Here is a 14505-nt window from a genome sequence, read left to right as displayed (position 1 = left end):
AAACTGACGTTCTTTTGGGATCCTCCATTTTTTTTTTAAAGTACGAAGGACTCCCGAGCTCAAAAAGTTCAAGAAACGCCTCTAATCTGCCTTAGGAGAGACCATTGCCCCTTTGAAAACTTCAAGTCCCAGCATCCCCTCCACCCGTAATAACCCCGCCCTCTTGTGTTCCCTGTGTCGTCTCTCCCTCTTTCTCTTACTCTAACTGCGTAGATTGGCCCGGGCCGCCCGCCAATTGGCGGCTTCCCTTTGGGCGAAACAGCTGCCACTCCTTTCCCCGGCCAGTGAGACGTGGAGGAGTTGAAAGAGGGTGGGTTTATGCTTATTCCCGGAGCGTTGTCTGCGCCGCTCGCGCGGCGGAAGGGCCGGCGCTTGAAGAGAGAGGGCTGGTGGCGCAGTTAGCGTCGCGCAGGCGCAGTGCCGGGCGCAACGGTGGAGAAAGGGGAGGGAGAGAGGAGAGGAGGGGGAGGCGGCGTTGTGGGGGCTTTGCTGAGCCCGAGACAGCTGGAAAGGATAAACAGAGGCGGGGGGTGACGGGACCCGCCGAGGTCTCAGGGTCCCAGCCGGGCCGGGCGGTGCTTGCGCAGCCTGGCGAGCGGCTCAGGCGGCCTTCCAGCCACTCTCTCACCACCTGGAGGGGCCCCTGCCCTGACACAGGGGTCAGGCCGCCCCCCTGCATGGAAGTTCGGGGGCTCCGTCCACTGGCTGCTGCGGCTGCTGAGCCTGCCTTGAGGAGGCCTGACAGGTAACCCCGCAGCTCTCCTTCCCGTCCTCTCAGCCTGCCTTCAGAACCTCCCCGCCTTCCCAGGGCGCCTTCCGCTGCCTGGACTACAACTCCCATCAGCCACGTCCTAGGGGCCGGGCGGGGGGGAGAGCGGGTCTTCTGCAGGTGGGGAGCGATGGGGGGAGAGGAGGAGGAGGAAGGCTCTCCTTCCTCCAGAGAGGCGTCCATGCTGATCGCCCCCACCCACCCCTTGATTTATTAACACCCCCCTTTTGGGGGTCTCTTGACACCCCCCCTAAAAAACCCCCTGCCCCTCTTGCTTTTGGCCTGGTTCCTCCCAGCAGATTCCAACGGGATCGTGTCTGAGCTGGGAAACTGCCCTCTTTCCTCTCCCCCCCCCAAAATGCCACTGCTCCCCCCCCCACTCCAAGAGAGAAAGGATCTTGGGGGGGGGGGCGGTACCTGCTTTCCTCTTGCCTAAGATTTTGGGAAATGTCTTCACATCCAATCCAGGTGGGCCATCCAGTTTGCCCCCCCCCTTCCCACCTTTTCACCAGCCTGGCACTCACTCTCCAGACCCTTTGGGGATGATGGGTTTTCTCCTGCCTTCCCCCACCTGATCTTCCAAGGTGATGCTATCAGGGATCAAGCAGGCGCTGCTTGAGTGTGGAGAAGCATCTTTGGAGAGCCCAAAACTTCCTCTGCTCTGCACAAAACTTCTGGCGGAGGAAGTTTTAGGAGACTTTGTGCTTTAAATGGCCCTCTGCGGGGTGGCAAGTGAGAAGTAGAGCAGATCACTTAAGGCACCACAGCTCTTCCCCCCCCCCCCTTCCTGGCCACTTCTCTGGCTTTCTCAAGACCTACTTTTTCCCTCTCGAAAGAGCTTTTTTCCCTGGTCTGCGCTGCTGGTGTAGGTTTCTTGTGGATTCAATCTTTGGGCTTCGAAGGAGTGCGGTGGAATGAAAATAACAGCAAGCTGAAATATCCCCCTGAGTATGTGCAAAAGCTGTTGCTCACTTCCTATATTGCTCCTACTGGTCAGGATTCCTTGCACTGATCTATCAAGGGTTTTTTCCCCCCCACGATGCAGGTTTCCCCCCCTGCTTTACAGCAATGAGAGTCAACATTCTTCATAAAAGCATTGACTGGGTTGAAATTGCCTGGAATGAATTATGGTTTGTTAGATTTGGGGGTTGGTGTGCGGTGGTACGGATTGTGGCTTGGTGTTGCATATGAATTGAGCCCTTGGAAAACCGTGATTTACTGGTTGAATGATTAATGTCCTTTCTTAGCATATTGATTTTCAATGGCTTATAATTTCTATCAATTATCATACTAAGGATCTGGCTGTGGGGAAGAGATTTTTGATTTGCATGACATACTTGAATATAAATTAAAAACATAGGGCTGGGTTTGGCCACTAACTAGATGTTAATTTTTCTGTGGTTCAGGATGCTGTGTGAATACAGTTTGTGTCATCCTGGGTCTTGCTAGTATATTAGTAGTTTTGAAAGGTTTTTATCCAGTGTGTTAGGTTTATAAATTCTTAAGTAGCTTCACTTGTTGCAGTTTCTCAGAAACAAACTCTTGGCTATTTTGCTGAGATAAACATTCATTTTGTTGCATTGTTCTAATTTAGATTTTCTGTTATTTCCATTTTTAAATTAATATGCCCATGGATTTTGGGTTTATTTTGCCTTGGTGCCATGTAAGCATGTGTACATAACCAAAACAGACTATTGTATTTTTAAATTAACATACATTCATGTATCCTGTATTTTAAAAACGTGCTGCTATTAATTTTTACTAGAAATCTAAATATTCACTTTCAAATCTAGTCCAGCCTGAATTTACGATGACTATCACATGCTATGTTGTTGTTTTATTTGAGATATAGAATCTTGTGTGCCCCCAGTAATTACTGTTAATCATTTCTGGTCTGCTTGTGTGATCTCATCCAATTGTGACTTGCTCAACAAACTATGACTCAATCTATGTGTGTCCATTTTATATGAATCCTTAAACTTTCTTTTGGATCTCCTTAAGATGTGTGTGTGTGTGTGTGTGTGTTTATATATATTCCTAAATTATGTGTTGGGTGTTATATTTCTGTAGGTTTTCTTTTCTTTTCTTGATCCTTTTTTAAAGATTTAACAAACATTTCCATGTTTAAAAATGAATTTCTTTCAAAAGAAAGACATTTCTTTCTCCCTAATAACCCAGGCCCCATGTCTAATCCAACAATGTTGTTTATCAGAAATATGAGAGCTGGTATCTGATATCTATTATGGGAAAATAGAATCAAAAATCTTTTAGTATATAATGAAGTCCACCGTGGATTTCCAAGATAGGTCTTCTGAGCTCAGATCACAATATTGACTTAAGAACCAAGTTTTCATTTATTGCTCTAAAAACGTAGAGCCCCCACCTAATGTTTCTCTATTGTAATAGCAACTTTTAGCATTAATAGCTTTACATTGTACTTGATATATGAAGGGAAATTTTAAATATGATTCCTCCAAGTAATTGTCATTAGAAAATCATTTTTCAGAATGACTGTAATTCATAGTTTCAATCATCGCTCCTTCTGAGGGCATATTATATTAGTTCTTGCATCTTTCTTCATCCTCCAAAACTGTACAGTTCAGTTCCTTGAATTCTGAGCAACAGGGACGCTGGTTCTGAATTCTGGGAACTTAAGTTACGTATCTGAAAGATGACTTTGTCAGGCAAGGCTAAGCTAGGGAAACCGATAACTACACTTAGCAGTCCTACAGAATTGTTTTCCAATCCATCACAGAATACTTCTGTAATTGAGCTTACATATGTAAAAATATTAAGGGACGCACTGGCTCAGTAGCTAAGATGCTGAGCTTGTCGATCAGAAAGGTCGGCAGTTTGGCAGTTCGAATCCCTAGCGCCACATAACGGAGTGAGCTCCCTTTACTTGTCCCAACTTCTGCCAACCTAGCAGTTTGAAAGCATGTAAAAATGCAAGTAGAAAAATAGGAATCACCTTTGGTGGGAAGGAAACAGCGTTCCGTGCACCTTCGGCATTGAGTAATGCCGGCCACATGACCACGGAGATGTCTTTGGACAGCACTGGTTCTTCGGCTTTGAAACGGAGATGAGCACCGCCCCCTAGAGTTGGGAATGACTAGCACATATGGGCGAGGGGGGAACCTTTGCCTTTATGTAAAATATTAGATTGCTTATATACTAGGTGAGTACAGTATTAAAGAATTTACTTGTAAATTACTTTCCAAACATTTTGTGGCATCTTCTAAAACCACATGTACTATCTTTTCTGAATTGAGAGCTGCAAGGGCTCTTTGAATGATATGCAAAAAAGAAGGTACATTATTTAAAAAAATGAGCAGAACCAGAAACAAAATTACATTTCATTGAAGGTATATTTGTTTTAATCAATTCCACATTAAATAATACAATTAGTGCCATATATGTCAATAGCAACACTATTCAATTTAATTTCATTTGTACACTTTTTCACCAGTATAGGTAATAGCAATAGCACTTAGACTTATACACTGCTTTGCAGTGCTTTACAGCCCTCTCTAAGCAGTTTACAGTGTCAGCATATTGCAGGCAGCCGGCAGGCAGCAGAAGTAGCCTGCAGTACTGCACTCTAACCACTGAGCCACTGCAGCTCCATGATCCTCAGTAATCCTCAATTTATGACCACAGTTTGGGGGAGGGGGGGAATTTGTGTCTAAGCAAAACAATTGTTAATTAAGACGTGTCCGATTTTATGACCCTTTCCCCCAAGATTGTTAAGCAAATCACTGCAGTTGTCATGTGGATCACACAATCACTAAGCAAATCCAGCTTCTCCCATTGACACTGCTTGTTTGGGAGCCATCTGGGAAGGTCACAAATGGTGATCAGATGACCCCAGGACACTGCAACTGTCCTAAATACATGGCAATTGCCAAGCACCCAAATTTTGATTAATTGACCAGGGATGCTGCAATGATTGTGAGGATTGGTGATAAATTACTTTTTAAAGTACTATTTTAACTTTGAACAGGTCACTAAATGAATAGTTTTAAGTCAAGAAGTGTCAGTATAGTATGGCTCACTGAAAGCATTGTGATGATAAAATATAATTATCCTATCTTTAAGTTCTTTTGTGACTTGTTAGAATACCAACACCCCAATCACTCTTGATCACCAATGTTCAACCCATAATGGCTATAATCTCATCATGGAAGTCATGAGTGGAACACATAAGCCCTACTCTTCATCTTCCAAAATGTACCACTCTTTCCAATTTCATCACTGTAGTTATTAGAGGAAGCTTCCATTTTTAATATTTCAGAAGTCCTCAAATGTTTCATAGCAATAGCACTTAGACTTACTGCTTCACAGTACTTTATAGCCCTCTCTAAGCAGTTTACAGAGTCAGCCTCTTGCCCCCAACAATCTGCACCCTCATTTTACCCACCTCGGAAGGATGGAAGGCTGAGTCAACCTTGAGCCTGTGAGATTCAATCTGCCAAACTGCTCAACTACTCTGCTATGGCCGGATGAAATGATGTTCTTTGATATCAGTAATGTTTTGGGAAGCAGTTTTGCAAGGAGCTAAAACCTAACTGAGTTTTCTTGGCTGTCTGTGTTAACCATTGTTGTTGAAGATATCAGGATTTCATATATTCTGTTGACATTCTGCATTGTTGTGCTATTTCTAAACATTGAAAGAAAATTCTTATTTATTTTTGAATGCAACATATGTGGGGAAAAAGTGACTACAAAGTTGTTTACATTGTACACATAACAGTCATATGCTTTTTATTATATATGGTTCCTGTAATCACCATATAAGCTGTTTCTCTTGAAAATTGGTGGATGTCTTAAAATGAGATCTTGGGTGATCAGTTAAAGCTATTGGGGAGCGGGAGAGTATTTTAATTTCCACTGAGAACTATGTCTAAGAATTTAAACCAGGGATTGGCAATCTGCAACTCTGGAGCCACATGTGGCTCTTTCATCCCTCTGATGCGGCTCCCTGTCGCCAATTGTTTCCACAGTTGATAGGGTTTTTGGTTAAGACAGGTAGAGAAAAAAGGTAACCACGCTAGGAAAAGACTCTATGGTGGGGGAACTGGACTTCCAGTCGGCTCCAGAATTAAATGGGGGGCTTCTGGTTACAACCTCAGTGGATCTTTGAGTGCTTAAGGTTGCCGACCCCTGATTTAGACCAAGACTCCATCTATGGCGCGGGATGGATGTACGTAACTTTAGAAATGAGTGAGGGAAATACTTGAAAACCTCATATTAAAATTTCCTTTTTTGGCTAGAACACCTCCATAGTTTTATGTATAAATAATTTCAAAGCTTTCTCCTCCCCCTCCCTCTTCTCTCCAAATTACAGGTAATTTCAATGCCTTCTCAATGGACTTGAACTCTGCTGGAATGCTTGGATTCACAGCAACACCATCACTAACTTGCTTTCGGAGGCCCTATTGTGAAAAGATGGCAAAGGCAAATATTATTGGAGACCTCATTAGCAGGCAGCTCAAGGTACTTCTTTTCTTAAAGAGTCATTAACAGCATTTTGCTAGAGGGTGAGCAGAAGTAGAGGAGGAAAGCTTTTAGAGATGCCATCTTGAGGACTGATTTTCTTGTTGCTCCTGTCTGTTTGTTTGTCTTCTTCGTCAGAGGCTGCTTTGCGTTTTGCCAGAAGCCATGCCTAGGATGAATAAAACAAGCTGCTGAGCCTTATTCATCCTTTTCTCATTCTTTGCATAGTTAGAAAGGGTACTGAGCAGTTAGCAAGGGATCCTTTCTATTGATCCTTAGGTGCTCTCTTCTGCTATCATACATTCAGATTACATACACACACACACACACACACACACACACACAGTTTTGTCATGAGACTTGACAAACTGTGGTTACTGTATATTGTGTGATCTTCTAATTTCCAAGCTTGTTAAACACTGACTGGGTGACATTTCTGTGAGATGTTTCCTAAGCTGGTTAGAAAACCATGTTATTCATCTATCTTCATCAGAATGCAAAAGACATCAAGTGTGCCCCATTGTTTAGACTTAAGCTCCAAAATTTTCAAACTATTCAACATTTGAATGTCTTAGATCAGGGGTGTCAAACCCAAGGCCCATGGGCTGGATCTGGCCTGCGATTTGGTCAGATCTGGCCCACGGAGCCGTCCTGGTCTACCCAATGTGAAGAGTAAAGATCAGGCCAGCAGTTTGGGGAATGGCATCAAGTTGGCCATGCCCACCCAATCAGCCACGGCCGCCCCGCGGTCAACCACAGCCTTGATGCAGCCCTCAATGAAATTGAGTTTGACACCCCTGTCTTAGATGAAGAGATAGAGATAGATGAAGAATTGGAGGGATAACTAATACTCTGGATGGAAATGAAATGTCTATGGAGATTCTCAGTCATCCAAGTCATGGATGTCCCTAAGGTGCTTTCTCAAAAGTCAACTGGAGTTTCTTTGTATTTGCTTGAAGACATTTCACTTCTAATCGAAGGAGCTTCCTCAGTTCTGAATGAATGGTGGAGAATGGAAGGATTTATATTTCTTGCAGTCATCTGGTCATTAGCACTCTTTCTGAGAGTTGTTGGGGCCAGTTGGAGGTATAACTGCACTCTCAGGGTCACCTGGATAGAGGAGGGGAAAAGATTCTGCAATTTCACTTGTTAACAAGCTGAACATGAATCAATATATGTCAGTATGTAAAAACATATATTTTTAGATGCAATTTAAAGCTACATTCATAAAAGTCTGGTTCCCAAATCAAAGCCAGCCAGAGTCTTTTTGAGTGGGTGACCATAATAAACCTAGTAAGATAATTGTTGTGGGGAAATCTATCTTCACTATGTTCTCTGTTGATTAATCTCATTTTGAATATTTCATCCAGTTCTGACTGTAGCGTTTCAGGAAAAAAAATCAGTCAGTAGAATAGATCAGGGAAGGGCAAGTTAGATGGGCCTGGATATGATTATTTTTGTATGAGTATTTGGAGATCAGAGGTATCTATTCTCCTTCATTGTGTCTTATGCTGAAGAATTATGGTTGAGGGTAGAATGCTCTTAATGCTTCTCCATTAATTGTAGTTATCTGTTGTTTATAGGAAAAGGGTGCCCTCAGTTTTGAGCGACACTATCATGTTACTGACCCATTCATTCAGCGTCTGGGCTTGGAAGCGGAGCTGCAAGTAAGTGGAGGATAGTCATGGTAGCAAAAAAATAATAATTTCTTGATTTGTAAAGCATTTCCTAGTCCATTGAAGGTTAATTATTCCTAAGCTGTTTCACCTTATTTCCCCTAATTTTTCTTACCTACTTCATTCATACTTAACAGGTTAATCAGGAAAACCTTAATTGGTTAATCCCTAGCCCAAAAATTGTCACAAATTTTCCCCCCTTAATGAGCAGCTTATCAAACTTCACTGTGATTGGATTGTTAGACCTGAGATTGTTATGGGGGATTCTGTTATTGCCGTGCCTAGGCCCGTTCTTTATTAGGGCCAAGTTTAGATGTGCCAGCAACACTGCCCCAATTTGGTCTATGTTGAATCCTTCCAGCAGGAAGAATCGAATCAATTTCAAAATGGAATTGGAACAAGCATGGCCAGGATGCAACATTTTCACCTTCCTGGCGAAATGTCATGATCAAAAAGACCCTTCCCAAAGGGAAAAGATAAGGAAAAATCATTCTAATGCAGGGGTGTCAAACTCAAGGCCTTTGGGCTGAGCCAGGCCTGGCCCATGGGGCTGCCCTGGAAGCAGCAAAGGACTGCCCCGCGGTGCCTCTACAAGCGCAAACAGAGCTTGGGAGGGCCACAACGGCCTCCTGTAGCCCCCTGCCAGTGAAAACAGAGCCCGGAGAGGCTGTGCGCATCTTCCCTGACTACAGGAGGCCTTCGTGGGCGAAAACGGAGCCTCAAGTGACGTTGAGCTGGCCATGCCCATCCGTGCCTCCCTCCACCACCACCCCGATTCCCAGAGGTCAAACACAACCCTGATGCAGCCCTCAATGAAATCAAGTATGACACCCCTGTTCTAATAGGACATGAGTAATCATCTAATTTATTTTAATTATCGCTCTCTTTTGTGGAGATGTGATAACCTGGAGTCAACTGGTGTCCTTATTATCAGTGGGAACGAGAGTGATGGGAACTTCAATCCATATTTAGAACTTACTCAGTTGGAAAGACATTTACAGCTAACCAGACTCTTTATAGGCACCTCTGTAAAATCGCAGGTAGTTCTTGACTTACAACCATAATTGAGCCCAAAATTTCTGTTGCTAACAAGGCAGCTGTTACGTTGCCCCATTTTATGACCTTTCCTGCCACAGTTAAGTGAATTGCTGCAGTTGTGAAGTTAGTCACACGGTTGTTGGCTTCGCCATTGACTTGGCTTGTCAGAAGTGAATCACGTGGTCCTGAAACATTGCAACTGTCATAAGTACATGCCAGTTGCCAAGCATCTGAATTTTGATCACATGACCATGGGGATGTTGCAGCCGTCATAAATCATTTTTTCAGCGCTGTTGTAACTTTGGTAACTAAACAAATAATTGTAAGTCAAGGACTACATGTATGTATTTTTTTCTAAATTAATTGTGCTTTAGTGTTATATTTAAGATAAGCCTAGGGTTAAAGTTTCATCCTGTTTGCAGTATTACCAAAAAAAGTGGTCTTGTAAACATTAAGGATGTAGTTTGTTGATCATACAATTAAAAAATAGCATTGAAAAAAACCATCAGGAGCTCTAGAATTAATTGCTTCTCTCTTTACCTCTCAGTATAAGCTGAGATCATTTCCCATTGCCCATACATTAACTCATATTATTTCAATTATATGATGTAGGAAGTTTTGTTCAAAAGATGCACACATAGGCTTGGATGCATTTAGAATTAGTAATGAAAGCAAAATAGAACACAGTTCACAGATCAGAAGAAGCTCTGAAAAGCTTAGAACTGCAAGGAAAATGGTACATGTCAGAATATGGTAGAATATTTTCCTTTATCCTTCTGAGTGAGTAATCTGAAATTGGTCAAGCTCTGACGTTGTTGTTGTTTTTTAGGGTCATGCTGGCTGTGTCAACTGCCTTGAATGGAATGAAAAGGGAAAGTAAGTATGTCTCTGAAAATAGATTTATCTCCAAAGCTAGGAGATGGGCCTGGGGATCTTAATTTGTTTTTGTTGCTCCTCTCCGGGAGGAAGTTTTGAAGTATTTCTAGCAGGACTGCCAGATTCTGTAAGAGCTTTGTTCCCTAGGCCATCCATCTGATAAACTCACAAGATTTGTTTCTCTCGCCATTATACATGCACATTGTACATTTGAACTAGACTCTCTTATTTCTCTATGTCTTATAATATATGTGCTGTGCTGGCAGCAGATTCAGACAGCGAGGAGGGAGGAACATGGGCCAGTCCTGGAGTCTGGGGAAGGCTCTGATGAGGGCTCTGTGTCAGAGGCATAGATGGGGCCAGGGCCGTATGCCAGTTTTCAGCTGCCTTCAGAGTCAGACATCAGTGAGGCAGACAAACAGCTGAAGACTATTCTCAGTGTGCGCATGCGCAGAGTTGCCAGATAAAGGGAACAGCTAAGGAACAAGGGTCGACTTGGGAGTAAGGCAGATGATGAATGGCCCCTCCCAGAGGAAATAAAAGAGGCACGAAAGGGGAGTGGAGTTTGCAGGAGACAATTAGTTTGCTTGGTTCGTGACTCTCAGGCTCCTTGCCAAGTTCTGCAGATATCGGCCTGGCAGCTCTCCAAGCCAGATAAGGTCTGTGACTGTAAATCCTCCCTTTGAAAGACTTTGCTGGATGTCAATGAGCAGAATTCATAGTAAATTAATAAAAGGGTTTTTTGTCAGGACAAGGAGTCTGCGTTGTGGTTTGAGGAACCCTTGGTCAGAACTATATGGGTATATGCATAATTTTGTATTTATATATGTTTATGTAGTGTATATTGGAGGTGGTGAGTCTTTGAGAGCTGTTTGCAACAAAATTTCATTTTAATGTATGCCCATTAGTGCACATTCAAAGTGACAATAAAGCAGTGGTGAAATCTAATTTTTTTTGCCACCGGTTTTGTGGCTTGGGGGGGGGGGTGTTATGTGACTGGGTGTGCATGGCCAACTTTTTTTCACTTTTTAAAGCATTTTTTTCCTGTCAGTTCAGGCAAACCTGCAGGAAAAAAATGATTTAAAAATGGGGGGGGGGCAAAGCTTCCAATAATTGCACGGCTCACAGCTGAGCCGCGCAATCCTTGGAAGCTTTTTTTTTTTTACTACTGGTTCGCAGGACCAACGACAATCATCCCTACTGGTTCAGCCAAACAGGGAGGATTTCATCCCTAGTTTGTCTAAGTCTAAGTTTGACCTTGAAAGACCATCCTTAAATTTCACTTCACCCAATGTTGTGTTTCAGCATTTAGGAAGAGTGGGATGCAGTAAGGCGGAATCTATTTTAAGTATCTCATACAATAACCACACGTGTCAAGGATTAAATAATATAATTCAGAGAGACTTTGCTGAAGGTTGAAGAACTCTTTTGCATGAAGAATGCAAAGCCTGTGGGTTCTGGCAAGAGTAGGAATGCTCTTATGTTTAATTCAGGCTTTAATCTGAATATGAAAGTTACCTTAAGAAAGAGTAGGCACTTTCAATGAATGCCTGTAGAAAACCTATGTAGCCCAGGGGAGGATTTCTAATAGGGTTTCCTGGAGGTGTGTAGTGTTGATTTACCAGCCTTGTTAATAGATTCCTGGTGAACTAAATTACAAATATAATTGACAGCTGCTCCTTGAGAGTTTTTTGCTGTGCTCTGAAACTCCCATTGGCTCTAGAGCAGTGATCCCCAACCTTTGCAGCTTGTGGCCTGGCTGGGGGAGAGGGAGAGGGGAACCGGGCCATGTGAGCAGCGGGACGGCGTGCATGTGTATGTATCTGCCTAACCACCCCCTCATGTGAGTTGAACTGCATGTGCACATGCATGTTGGCCCTCCTCTCGGGTGGCTCAATCCCTAATAGGCCCCAACCCTGGGGGTTGGGGACCCTTGCTCTAGATCAGTGATGGCAAACCTTTTTGGCATCGAGTCAGGGGTGGGTTCCGGATTCTTTTACTGCTGGTTCGCTTAGGGACGCACTTCGGGCATGTGTGCGGTTGGTGCGCATGCGCAGCAGTGAAAGAATTGCAAAAAGCAAAAAACAAGATGGTGCCGCTGATAAAACCGGTTCGAGAGAGTGGGCGGACGAGTTACTACCCACTTGGCCGAACCGGTCCAAACCGGTAGGAAGCCACCTCTGCGTCGAGTGCCACAAAGATTGCACGGAAACATCACACGTGCGCGCTCATTGGGGCCGCACTCCAGAAAAGCTGAACTTCTGGGTTCTAGAGTATATGTATGCCTTATGATCAGCCGTCTGGCCTGCATGCCGGTTTTTGACGCTGTCGCACGGGCAAAGGGATTGCACTCTGGAAAAGCCGAACTTCAGGATTCTGGCGTGCACATGCACCCGACAATCAATTGGCTGTTGTTTGGCTTTGCCACACGTGTAAAGGACAGCTGATCGTCATGTGCGCCAGAAACCCAGAAGACAAACAGGCAGGGCCATGCAAGCCATGCAACATGGCTTTGCGTGCCACTTTGGACACACGGGACATAGGTTCGCCATCATGGCTCTAGATCACTGTTTCCCAACCTTAGACCTTTTAAGGTGTGTGTCCCAATGCTGGCTGGGGTATCATGGCTCAGGTTGAGAAACGTTGCCCTATGAGAGATGAGCACCTCTATGAGATTGTCTTTAAGAGATTGACTTGACTTGACTTTAAGCAATCTCAGCAAATGAATGCAGAAAGAGGTGAGTTTATAACAATTGTTTGCTAATAAGCTTTTGTGTTTCTTTTCACTTTTCAGTTTGCTGGCCTCTGGCTCTGATGACCAGCACACCATTGTGTGGGATCCTCTGCACCATAAGAAACTCCTTTCCATGCACACGGGGCACACGGCAAACATATTCTCTGTCAAGGTGTGTAGATTTGGAAGAAAGTGGTAAAATACTAAGTACAGGCACTTCCTGACCTACAACAGTGACAGTTTGACGTTAACAACAGCACTAAAAAAGTGGCATGGCCATTTTTCACAGTTAACAACTGTTGCAGCATCCTCATAGCCGTGTGATCAAAATTTGGATGTTTGGCAACTGACTCAGGATGGTTGCAAAGTCCCGGAGTCATGTGATCACCTTTTGTGACTTCCTGACCAGCAAAGTCAAGGGGGAAGGAGTCAGATTCACTTAACAAATGTAAGACTAACTTGAGAACTGCTGCAATTTGCTTAACAACTGTTGCAAAAAGGATCATAAAATGGGGCAAAGTTCAATTAACAACTGTCTTGCTTAAAAACAGAAAGGTTGGACTCCATTGTGGTCATAAACTGAGGACCACCTTTATTCTTTCTTCATTTAAGGATTAAAGGTTGATATTAGGATGGATGAGTAGGTTCTTGACTACAAAGCCAATAATCTCTGCCTGTTAAGTAACATGTGCCTCCAAAGATGTCTTTCTATCTGTCAGTGGGGAAGGCCTTCTTGCCATGAAAGATATCATGCTTATTTTCCACAGTTCCTGCCACATACAGAGGACCGGATACTTATTACTGGAGCTGCAGATTCCAAAGTGCACGTCCATGACTTGACTGTCAAAGAAACGATCCACATGTTTGGGGATCACAAAAACAGAGTCAAGCGAATTGCCACAGCTCCGATGTGGCCCAACACCTTCTGGAGTGCGGCAGAAGACGGGCTAATCAGGTACAGTTGCTCTGATGTTTTTGGGGAACACAGTATCAACCCTGAAGTGAACCTGGCTGAAGCCGTCGAGAAGGCTTCAGGGTTGCCACCCAGCAGTGGGAGGGGCAAAATAGTTAGATGTGGTTTGGTAGCCAAAACAATAAAGTTTTCCTGTGGGAACCAAGGACACTCTCACAGGTGGCTAGCCAGAGGAGGAGCAAGTAACCCAGCAACCAACCGGCCAGCACCTGGATTGGATAGCGTGACCAGTGACTTGTGGGGGTGGGGGAGAGAAAACTTTTAATTAGGTGAAAACTGTGGGAAACTTCAGAGGCTGCTTTCACCAGTTTGTGCCAATATGATGTATCCAATAAGCTGCTGTTTGAGGACCTTTAGTGCCTCGGAGTTTGTTTTCTATGGGTGCATTACATGGAACGCTGACACACAGCTTACGGTTTAATTACTGTGTTTGCAAAAATGTTATGGACAAACCAATAAACTAGTACCAGGGCTTAAAACCAGGACTCTGCAATTCCGTGATCCTCTAAAACAGCGAGGGGAGAGGGCAACCTTTTGGGTACCAGGGATCGGTTCCTTGGAGAAAGATTCTTCAACCAATTAGAGGGGGACATGATTTCGTGGGCTGCCTGCATCCCAGGGATGGGGCTTTGTTTGTGTGGTACAATTCATGATACGAACCAATGCCAATCCAGAGACTGGGGGCTGGAGACCCTTGCTCTAAAACAGGGGTTTCCAACCTTGGCAACTTTAAGCCTGGCAGACTTCAACTCCCAGAATTCCCCAGCTAGCTTTGCTCTAAAACGGGGATCTCCAACCTTGGCAATTTTAAGCCTGAAGCAAAGCTGGCTGGGGAATTCTGGGAGTTGAAGTTCGCCAGGTTTAAAGTTGCCAAGATTGGAGACCCCTGGTCTAAAACATGATTTAATTGAATTTAGAATTGAGCAATCCACTAATACATTGC

The 14505-nt window shown here is 44.0% G+C and overlaps 1 protein-coding gene across 1 annotated transcript in view; it reads left to right on the top strand.

Moving 5' to 3' along the window:
* The first annotated feature begins 425 nt into the window (after window positions 1–425).
* WDTC1 (WD and tetratricopeptide repeats 1) overlaps window positions 426–14505 on the top strand; it is a 33744-nt gene continuing 19664 nt past the window's right edge. The window contains exons 1-6 of the mRNA XM_032227296.1: window positions 426–745; window positions 6117–6265; window positions 7849–7932; window positions 9809–9855; window positions 12650–12761; window positions 13357–13544. Coding sequence (XP_032083187.1) covers window positions 6137–6265; window positions 7849–7932; window positions 9809–9855; window positions 12650–12761; window positions 13357–13544 — 560 coding nt within the window. The 5' untranslated portion in view covers window positions 426–745; window positions 6117–6136. The remainder of the gene's footprint in view (window positions 746–6116; window positions 6266–7848; window positions 7933–9808; window positions 9856–12649; window positions 12762–13356; window positions 13545–14505) is intronic.

Source organism: Thamnophis elegans, chromosome 12 (assembly GCF_009769535.1).
Source record: "Thamnophis elegans isolate rThaEle1 chromosome 12, rThaEle1.pri, whole genome shotgun sequence".
Lineage (NCBI taxonomy): Eukaryota > Metazoa > Chordata > Lepidosauria > Squamata > Colubridae > Thamnophis > Thamnophis elegans.
The sequence above is the reverse complement of the archived record's forward strand: the minus strand, read 5'-3'. Positions and strand labels throughout refer to the sequence as shown.